Below are 11,405 nucleotides of genomic sequence, written 5' to 3'. Positions count from 1 at the left end.
GCATTAGATTATTATTATTTCTGTACTTACGGTTTTATATGACTAGGGTCGTACTTATGCTAGAACCAATTTTAACTGACTGTGGGTGAAAGGTGTGGTTCAGCCTGAACTGATCAGCATTGTTATGATGTATTTATTTCTAATATAGGGTGTAGATTAAGTCTCAGCATTGGTAAGAAGGATATAACCTGCATGTGCACTTTTTTCTGGGGCCGGTATATTCATAAGACCAAACAGATTGGGTGAAAAGGGGTCAAGGCTGCATTTCTCACAAGTATGAACTTAATTAATTGATAGGCTAAATGATCAATGCTAAATAAATCTTAAATCTTCACTTATACTAATTCATGTGTATTTATTCAGGTGATACAGCGTTCGATTCATACTTTTGTTTTCAAAAACTACTAAAACTACTTTGTGAAAACTTCCGGAATGTCATGAGCCTGGCCAGTTTCCACTAATGGGGTAATATTCCAGCACACTCGACCTGCTGCCACTCCACCTATCATGTAAAGCTTATCTCCCAATCACACCTAATTACCACCACCTGCAATCTGTTAACAGCTGTGCATTTAAGGCACAGCCACCTAACAGTCAGTGTCACATCATCAGCTATACAGAGCTCTCCTGCTTGTCAACTGTCCTTGACCAATCGACCTGTTCAGCTTTCTTCTGCTCGACCCAACCACTCCATTCCTCCTCTTCCTGTTTGCATTCATTGCCTGCCAGCCTCAATAAAATCTCGTGTTCATGATACGCAACTGGTTCCCCCGTCTCGTACCTGAAACACAATAAAGGTCGGAATTTTATTAGTTTTAATTTTAAATTGCAATATTTGAAAATAACTGAAATTATATTAATGTACACAATAAATACACACTTGGTAATAATCTCGTAACTGTCCAGGAATGCAAAAAAGAAATAAACATTTGTCCTAAGACCACTCAAATTTGTCTAAATAAATAAATATAACTGATAAAAAATTCTTAGTCAGGGTATAACAAATAAAAATGGAGCCTTCAGTCAGGTAAACCACAACTGCTTTTGTCCTTTGGCACAGCTAAACGCAACAAAAAACAAAAACTTTTTTACCTCGAATATGATGAATGTATAATTATCTGAAATCGTGTTTGCATAGGCTGCAAATAAAATTATTTTTAAACAGATAATGTAACAAATACCTGAATACATTTCAAATAAATGGAGGTCATTAGCCAATCAAACGTGCGTTTGAGGGGAAAAAATGGACTGGCACATTCAGCAAGTGAAAAGGAGTACCGTATGTTTCGGACTATAAGTCACAGTTTTTTTTTCACAGTTTGGCAGAGGGTGCGTGTTATACTCTGGAGCGACTTATGTGTGATTATTTACGGTCGGGTTGGGCCGACTTCTCTCTCGCTAACTTTTTTAAAATAAATACAGTGGGGCGAATAAGTTTTTAGTCAACCACCAATTGTGCAAGTTCATCTACTTGAAAAGATTAGAGAGGCCTGTAATTGTCAACACGGGTAAACCTCAACCCTGAGAGATGGAATGTGGAAAAAAAAAAAACCCAGAAAATCACATTGTTTGATTTTTTAAAGAATTTATTTCCAAATTTGAGTGGAAAATAAGTATTTGGTCACCTACAAACAAGCAAGATTTCTGGCTGTCAAAGAGGTCTAACTTCTTCTAACGAGGTCTAATGAGGCTCCACTCGTTACCTGTATTAATGGCACCTGTTTTAACTCACTATCGGTATAAAAGACACCTGTCCACAACTTCAGTAAGTCACACTCCAAACTCCACTATGGCCAACACCAAAGAGCTGTCAAAGGACACCAGAGACAAAATTTTCGACCTGCACCAGGCTGGGAAGACTGAATCAGCAATAGGTAAAACGCTTGGTGTAAAGAAATCAGCTGTGGGAGCAATTATTAGAAAATGGAAGACATACAAGACCACTGATAATCTCCCTCGATCTGGGGCTCCATGCAAGATCTCACCCCGTGGGGTCAAAATGGTAACAAGTACCGTGAGCAAAATTCCCAGAACCACACGGGGGGACCTCGTAAATGACCTACAGAGAGCTGGGACCACAGTAACAAAGGCTACTATCAGAAACACAATGCGCCGCCTACACTGCCAGACGTGTCCCCCTGCTGAAGCCAGTACACGTCCAGGCCCGTCTGCAGTTCGCTAGAGAGCATTTGGATGATCCAGAAGAGGACTGGGAGAATGTGTTATGGTCAGATGAAACCAAAATAGAACTTTTTGGGAGAAACACAGGTGCTCGTGTTTGGAGGAGAAAGAATACTGAATTGCATCCGAAGAACACCATACCCACTGTGAAGCATGGGGGATGAAACATCATGCTTTGGGGCTGTTTTTCTGCAAAGGGACCAGAACGACTGATCTGTGTAAAGGAAAGAATGAATGGGGCCATGTATCGAGAGATTTTGAGTGAAAATCTCCTTCCATCAGCAAGGGCATTGAAGATGAGATGTGGCTGGGTCTTTGAGCATGACGATGATCCCAAACTCACAGGCAGGGCAACAAAGGAGTGGCTTCGTAAGAAGCTTTTCAAGGTGCTAGAAAGGCCTAGCCAGTCTCCAGATCTCAACCCTATAAAAAATCTGTGGAGGGAGTTGAAAGTCCGTGTTGCCCAACGGCAGCCCCATAACATCACTGCTCTAGAGGAGATCTGCATGGAAGAATGGGCCAAAATACTAATACCAAATACAATAGCTTGTGAAGAGAGACAGAAAACGCTTGGCCTCCGTTATTGCCAACAATGGGTACATAACAATGTATTGAGATGAACTTTTGGAATTGACCAAATACTTATTTTCCACCATGATTTGCAAATAAATTCTTTAAAAATCAAACAATGTGATTTTCTGTTTTTCTTTTTTTCCACATTCTTTCTCTCATGGTTGAGGTTTACCCATGTTGACAATTACAGGCCTCTCTAACATTTAAGTAGGAGAACTTGCACAATTAGTGTTTGACTAAATACTTATTTGCCCCACTGTACTGTATATATTCATATATTCATACTAAAATGATGTATGATGTTAAATAAAATAAATAACTTGGATAAAACAGAGAAGGCGCTTTGCATGCCTGCGCACGTGAACACAGAGGCTCTCTTTTCAGTCTTCCCCTCCCAGCGCCCTGCGGCACCCTCCGCGAGCACCCTGGAATTTCCTTTTCAATATGGAGCAGCTATGGGGGTGAAAAACAAACTAAAGACAGGGGAATTGAAAAGCAAACAAATGCGGTAGGAGCGGGATATGGAAAGGATTCAAATTGATTGTTGAAGGTGAAGGTAAATGTTTATTGAATATCCATATTACAGTCTTGTTTAACTTGGAGAATTCGTTACAAAAGACAGGCTTTAATCTGTTATCATTATGCATATATGCACCTCATCGTCACGAACGTGATCACACAAAACGCAACCACGCATCGCATCCCTGCATTTCCTACTTCTCCTGAGTCCTCACAAAAAAAAAAAAAAAACATAAAATTTCGGGTTTTTTCGGGCTCGGGCAAGCAAATCAAGTTAATTTATCGGGCTCGTACCGCGTTGGGCTTTAATACCCGGGGGTCAGTCGGGTCGGGCCGCAGTTTCTTTGTTCTCCTGTGTCTTCGCTCAGTCTGTCAGGTTAACCATGCGGTGCGTTCAGGTACACCGTGCAAAACACATCCGCCATATGAGAACCCAATTCGTTACATTATTCCAGGTATTATGATTATTATTACTATTATTATATTATTATTCAATTGTTTTTTTAATTTAATATAATGTATTTGTTTTGCTCAGTGTAATAGCTATTTGCAATAGTACCAGCAGCATTTATTAAGGATTTAGTGTAGGTTTTTGGTTCTGTGGAACAAAATAATGGAATTATAATGTATTCTTATGGGAAAATCCTGTTCGACATACGACCATTTCGACTTACAAACAAGGTCCTGGAACGAATTAACTTCGTATGTAGAGGCACCACTGTATGGGAAGACAATCTAAATTACTTACATAATTGAATTGATTATAGAGGACAATGCAAATAAGGTTGCTTAAAAATTGGTGGGGACAATTTGAGCATCTTGAAAAGTTGGTAGTGTTATGTCCCTACTGTCCCTATGCAAACCTATGCCCTTGATTTCAAGAATCTCTCCTTGTTATTGTTGTTATTATTATTATTATTATTATTATTATTTGTAAACCTTATTACAACCTAACACAATTCAAGCAAAAAAATAAAAATTACTGCCCCACATTCCGTGTTGTTATGTAATTAATTTTCAAAGAAAAAGCCATAGGCCTATACAGTGTATTCCAGTATTGTTGAGGCAAAATGGATGGAGACAAGGATTTTCTAGTAAAAATCAAAAGTTTGAACAAGATGAATTGACAGCCAATATGTAGATGTAGTAATTTACAAGCATGATAATAAAAGTTAATATATTGTCATAGACTTCATAATTGTATTGACGCGTCACATCCGTCAGCTACTGCGCAATGCCTTCAGTTAGGGGGCCGTCCTACAGTCTGCTTCTGTTATTTAAAGTCGATCGCAGTTATTCAACACATGCAGCGAAAACGTACGAAAGCAGTACAGCATACAAACAGAAAGGATTGTCTCAGGAGGGATTTCAAGGTAATTATTATATTTGTGTACCATACATGCATTATGAAACATTGTGAGAAAAATCAATGGGAGAAATTAACCGCTCCGGACTAGCATCATTCTTCGACATTTTTACCTAAAATAAATGCTAACTGCCCGTGTTTATGCTCTTTTAACAAAGAATCGAGACTGTTTTACGTTCATATCTATAAAGAATTCTGGGATTTAAGCATTTTTTCACAAGAATTGTCAACGTAAAAAGCTCTTTGTTGTAAGGCTGCCGCCACATTGACTAACAGACAAGTATCATACTTCGACATAGTTACGTAAAATAAATGCTAACTGCACATTTTTTTGCTTTCAACCAAGAATGGAGACTGTTTTATGTCCATATCTATAAAGAATTTGAGGATTTAAACATTTATTTACACGAATTTTCAATGAAAAAAGCTCTTTGTCTGTGATTCCACTCGGTCAACTTTGACGGCCACGGCAACAATGCAGGCCCCCTATTTATCGGCCCCGTGTTCCGTCAAGATCCTTACGAAGTCTATGATATTGTTTAAATTGTGTGCAGTCCACACCCATGAAATGCACAATTTTTGTCATGCCAAGCACTTGAAATTGACTCCCATCAGAGGGTGATGAGATTATTCCCCTAACAAGGCAGCACACTCAGGCTGATCTGTTCCGCATCAGGTTGTCTGATGACTCCACTGCTGTCGTTTAAGCCCCTCAGTTATTATTAGCTGCCTTACTACTCCTTTTTAAGGCACAATTTTTATGAATAAAGCCGTTTAGAGGGCAGAAAGGGATCAAGGGTTAGTGCAGGGTTACCTTTTTCCAGTTAGGTAAATCCTAATGCTGGGGTGCAATGTAATCTCTGTGTCTAATTAGGGGATATAAATCTGAATTTAGACATGTGACTAAAAACAGAACATCCTTGCCTTGTGAGTTGTGGAAACTCTTCTCTTCTGACTAATGCCCATCAGCACGCTTTCCGTTAGTCAGTTTGGAAGATAAATATAAACCATTGCTTCAAAACTTCATATCAAGAAGTCATAATCCTACATGATGAATATAAGAAGTATACACACCACTGTTCAAATTTCATTTTTTGGGCTATTAGAAAGGTGATCAATCCTTTCAAAACTTTATGGTCATTATATCAGTATGCTCAATATATTGGTATGCCATAACCTATATACAGTAGCCCAAGTAAAATAATCTGTGCAGAATCTTAACTCGGAATGTGGCTATTTGGGTTTATCACATTAATACATGTACACATGTTAGAGGCCATTCAGCACATTTTGTACCTGCCACCAATTGATGGGCCTTTGAAAACTCACAAATAGAGTTCTGATGTTCTAGTAGTCCCATCCTTATGTTTTACCTTTGATGTGCTAAAATAACTGGAATTTGAAACTCTTGAAACTTTTTTGTCGTGTGTATTTAACAGGCATTACTAGACATTAATACTTGCAGGTCCCTCAATCCGCCCGAGAGCAATGCTTTCACCAGACTGCACAATTTTTTTGGTTGTGTCAGATTACACGACATTGTGTCATGATTTCTTTGAACAGACGAGTTGCCGTCACACTACAAGACTAGAGCCTGCCTGATCATCATCATACTGCCGCAAAGAGCGCGGTCTAACTGCAGATGCCTGTGCATATTGGCTTTATTTTTGCCAGATATGCCAGCAGTAGCTGTCTCAGTTTCACCAATGAGACATCGCATCAAAAACCACATGACTCCATCATACCAATCAAATGTAACAATGTTTTTTCTCCACTGGAGGGCATTCATGCTCTTTGTATGGGTGATGTTTCAATTTGTTGTTCTGGTCTGAATTCGATGATTTCTGTGTCATCTTTTTGGCCTAATATGGTCATGTAATAGATTGTAGTACAGTCTTCTAATTACAGTTCAATAAAGATTAAGTTGTACGGAGAAAAAAATATAACATTATTTAAAAAAGAATAAATAAATCAGACATTGTTAGCAGTTACTCACGATATTACTCATTACTTGAGTATTCTTTTCAACGAATATGTTTTTACTTAAATTTTTGGTTTTTCTTATACTCGAGTAATAATATTTAGTAGTAACACTACTTTTACTAAAATTTTTGGCTACTCCACCCACCCTCTGGTTATGGGAGAGGAACGTGGCGACCAGATGCAGGTGCCCTTCCCCATCTCAGGTCCCGATGCTAACACACGACATAACCAATACTTTTATTCACTGAAACATCATTTTATTCACATACAGTACACATTTGTTCACTTTTCAGGTTCCCCTTGATTCATAGCTCACATTCGTGTTCTTGCTTTTTCATTTTATAATTTTTTGAAATTCATAATAATGCCATAAATTCACATTGCACTTTCTTGAAAAACCGACTAAGGATTTTTAAAATAACGTACCAAAAACCTCCTCTTAACTTTTCTTCGTCAGTGTCTAAATCTATTACAATGTCTTGGATTTCTGCTTGAGTTTTAGAAAAGCTTCAGACTGCAGGAATCTTGGACAAGAGTCTCTTTCCATTAGCAGGTAAACATGTTTCTGTGCTTCGTCAAAGCATGTTAGACTTGGTTTATCCAAGGATTTTGTGATCTCCTCTCGAATGTGATGGTCTACATTGATCTGTAGGGGAGAAGCATACAGTATGACGATACTTTATTTGTGGCAATCAATGTAAAACATTTATTAATAAAATAATCTTCAGTATAATGATAAACAGCAAGAGCTAAAATAACATCCAAGGTGTGTGATTGTCTCCTGACTATATGTTTATATGAAAATGAGGCTGTCTTAGAAACGTTGCACTTCTAAGAAGACCATAGGTGGAGTTTGACTTTTGTGGGAGGCCGGACAAAACATGTTGATGACCCCAAAACACAGTCTCAGCAATAAAATTAATGTATACGTAAATATATTGTTCGTGTGTGTGTGTATGTACATCTTGACACTGTTCGTGTTCAATCCTTGGTTCAAGCTCAGTTGTGGTTAAAGATTTGAAAGCTTAGGTTTATAGATATTCTAAATATCTATCTTGCTTCCTCAGATGTAGTTTTGGCTAAGCAAAGCAAAGCAAAGCACCACTTCTGAGGGGCTTGTCACATGATCTGTTCAAAAAATAATTTTGACCCATTATGAAATACTTTGTACGATTCTTGTTCATTTCATTCATTTTTGTTGTTTGTTTTATTGCTTTACAATTTTTATAGATAACGTAACGGCTAGGCCTTTATTTTAAAGGGGAAGTTCAGAATATTTGACATTAGGCTTAATCTTCAAGTTAGCAGGGGTTTAACTAGTCGGTGGAGTTCATTTCAACAAATTCCGTGGAGTTTGTCAGTTGTTTGTTAGTTTCAGGGCTCTGGAGTGGCTAAGCTAGCGTGAGTTAATGGTGCCCGGGGGGATTTTTCATAGCGAGGAAAATGCGACAAAGAGAGCAGCAAAATGTCATTCTTTCAATCTCTCTACTCCGATATTTTTACAGGATATTCTTTTTAGTAGTATTTTTCCCCAATTGCTAAATAAATGGTATGGTCATGACAAATAACAGTCCTGTGCTAAATGGAATATGAAATATTAAAAATGCATTTAATCAGTATGGCAAAATTACTACATAATGGTCAAAACTGTCCACTTCTTGCACCTCCCGAACTATATTTTATGCCACCGGCTTTTGTCATTTCCCTGCCTGCCCCGGCTTCTGAGACGGAGGAAAGAGCATAAACAACGCCGGGCTGGCAGTGCTCGTCCTGGGAATAAACACCGAAAATAGCCCATTCTCGTTGGAAAAAAAACGTCCGACATCGGAGCACAGAGCTGTGCGTGGCCAAGCCGAGGAAAGCGCATTCTCCGTGGGCACGCAAAGAGGACCGGGGGTGGGGGGATGGGGTGCGACAAGCTGCCGATCGCTGGCCACAAAATGCAAGCCCCTTCCTTATTAAAATGTGTGCCATAATCCCAGTATTTGACATAATACAAAACACTGTTTATCACTTCCTCGTAAGTCCAATGTTCCCACAGCTGTCAGAATTGTTTACGCCAATCTCTGGGTGAACGGGAACTTTTTGAAATCCAAAAAGGCTCATACGCTTCTTCCTGGTGCAGGAATTTTTCTCCAGCACATTTGGCTGGCGTGGTGCAAAAAATAAACATTCATCTGCAAAAACAACTGAATCCGCATTCGTTCTGCATACTGTAGTATTGGATGTATACTGAAGATGCCTATCCCGCTGACGTCACATTCGGAATCCTCATCAATCCAAGTCGCGCGGGATTCAAAAAACTGAATAAATATATCGATCGCTTCCACACACATCCAAGCGGTCCATTTCATTCAGGGGCATAAAATACCGCGGAAAATATGAAATAAAAAATTTTTTTTTTTGCTGTCAAACGCACTTTAAATTCATTAATGGAAAAGTCGATTACATGCAATGACAATATTCAGCCACCGAGGGCCACTGCCCCCCTTCCCCCCACGTATCTCCACCTATGAATCAGATTAAAGTTTAATTCAAGGTATGGGAAATTCTGCAACATTGCAGTATGGTACAACTCCCCCTGCCTATATTTATTCCCTAAATAAAATATTGACATGGACAAAATAGTCCTATGCAACAGAATTGGAATGTAGATTCTAAACTGACCTCTTTACAAGCTGTGGGCTGAATGAACTCCTTGTAGATATCCTTGGCTTTCCACTGGAGGTTATCTTGTGAGGCAGTTGCCCTGAAATTTTGACATGCGAGCCAGAACTCGATGTTTTCATCACTAAACTCAGATTGCAGATAGGAGTGGAAGGCTGATAAATACACTGTACAGAAAGAAAGAATCATTTCTCATTAAAAAAAAAAAAGATTATTACATATCCATTCAAAATTGAGCCATTTCATGTTGTGTTGTTTAGCTTCACTTTACCTTTATTCCGCAGCACATCTTTCAGTGTTGGCATGAATTTGTAGTCAGTCAGTGAGCTTTAATGAAGAATAGATAAATATGAATGCTTTGTGGTACTCACATTTTGGCATTATAATCATATACAGACATTTTCGAGAAGAATAATTGATGAAATAAACTGCCATTTATGGTTTAAAACAAGACAATGTGATAAAACAGATTGTATTTAAACACATATTAACCAAAGATTAAGGACATTCACCATTAATGGTTTTGTTTGTGTGTATCTACTCGTAGACTGAAACTCTTCAACAGCATTCTCAATCCCAATAACTACATTTGCTGTCTTACCTTCTGGGCCATTTCACATGTTTTATAAATTCCTTTATTCGATGGAGAGAAATTTTGGAAAAAAAATATTTGGTCATTATAACATCACTGGTTTATTGCGAAAAGTTCCAGTAGTCAGTCTTGCTGCCTAAAAAAAACCCCAAAGATTTCTCCCCTGCTTGCCTTTAACTTAAAGGAGAGGTATGACATCAATACTAAGGTGTGACACATGTGACGTGAAGGGCCTGCCAGCACAGGTTTCAGCTTGCCTTTTAGATAAGCAGTCATCTACAATACAGCCTAAACTCATTCATCAGTGTGTTTGACTCACAGCTGTATAATTCCAGTGCTGAAATTGGTACATGTATTCAACCCTTTCATCAACTGTCCATCAACTGTTAAAATCGTATGTATCTTTAAAATGAGTGGAATGACAATCGGTCATCCCGGCGGTACATGAAAGGGCACCGTCCAGGTTTCTGGTTTCTCATGAATTTTTTGGCAATAGATAAGACAGCCGAGAACGTGGTTCCTATGTTTTTATTTTTTTGAATTGATCGTAAAGGTAACTACAATTAAAGAGCAAACAGAACAGGCCCTAAAATGGAGCCTAGTAGCACCCCACAGGACTGAGTTGGTGAGGAGGAAAATTCTCCAGTCATTACTCAGAACTCACAACTTTGATTTTAACCATTGTACAGCGGTGACAAGGATGCCTATGACGTGCTCTAAATGAAATACAAGGACTGTATGGTCCACTGTATCGAATGCCACTGTTAGGTTAAGTAAACCAACAACTTTTTCTAAAATTTTAGAAAGGAAATGCAAGTGGGGACGAGTCTCAAATTTGACTGCACAGTGGGGTCGAGATGGATTTTTTTGAAGAAGGGGTCTGACTACAGCATGTTTTAAGGCAGCTGGTACAGATCTGGAGCTGAGACAAGTATTTATAAGAACCAGCAGACAACTTCCCTTAAAAGCGTAGTCGGCATTATATCGAGGTGGCAGTGAGTTTCATCTCTATTTTGGGAGCGATGACAATGAAATAAGATTAGATTGCTCAAAGACAGTGAGCGGTTCAAGAGGACGTACATTATCCAATGATATACCCGTGTTGCACATATTCTGCTTCACCAAAGATACTTTGTTATTAAACAAAGTGGCAAACTCCTCACAGGTGGTAACTTCCTACATCAGATGAGACAGTAAGGTGTGGGTTTATAACATGTTAAAGAGCAGTCTTAGATGGCTGGAGCTGTTATTTATAATAGAGCAGGGGTGCTCAAGTCCTATCCTCGAGAGCCCCTATCCAGCTTGTTTTCCGCGTCTCTCTCCTCCAACAGGAAACAGCTCCAGCCTAAAGGCCGAGTCATGCTTCTGCGGCAGACTTGCGCCGTCAAGGCAGACCCGATTTACGATCCTCTGCCATAGCCTGCCGTGCACCTCAACAAAAACTTGCCTTTTGCGACGTCAACGTGTGGTGACATGGAGCAAATGGACTGTGATTGGTCCGCTCAGACTGTTGTTTCCGGTTCA

The 11,405-nt window shown here is 39.0% G+C and overlaps 1 protein-coding gene across 2 annotated transcripts; it reads right to left on the bottom strand.

The window, feature by feature from the left end:
• Nucleotides 1-553: 553 nt before the first annotated feature.
• Nucleotides 554-10,035, bottom strand: LOC130919344 (regulator of G-protein signaling 21-like). 2 transcript variants are annotated; one of them, XM_057841950.1, is made up of 5 exons: nt 9,891-10,035; nt 9,561-9,616; nt 9,290-9,456; nt 7,049-7,268; nt 554-781 (listed from the first exon to the last, which is right to left on the bottom strand). In XM_057841950.1, the coding sequence occupies exons 1-4, from the start codon at nt 9,965-9,967 to the stop codon at nt 7,092-7,094; spliced, it is 477 nt and encodes a 158-aa protein (XP_057697933.1). In that variant the 5' UTR covers nt 9,968-10,035; the 3' UTR covers nt 554-781; nt 7,049-7,091. The 2 variants fall into 2 exon arrangements, with proteins under 2 accessions (XP_057697933.1, XP_057697932.1); XM_057841949.1 differs by lacking the exon at nt 554-781 and having other exon boundaries at nt 6,858-7,268.
• Between the last annotated feature and the right edge of the window lie 1,370 nt (nt 10,036-11,405).

This window comes from Corythoichthys intestinalis, chromosome 7 (genome assembly GCF_030265065.1).
Source record: "Corythoichthys intestinalis isolate RoL2023-P3 chromosome 7, ASM3026506v1, whole genome shotgun sequence".
Taxonomy (NCBI): Eukaryota; Metazoa; Chordata; class Actinopteri; order Syngnathiformes; family Syngnathidae; genus Corythoichthys; species Corythoichthys intestinalis.
This window is presented reverse-complemented; position numbering and strand designations above follow the sequence as displayed.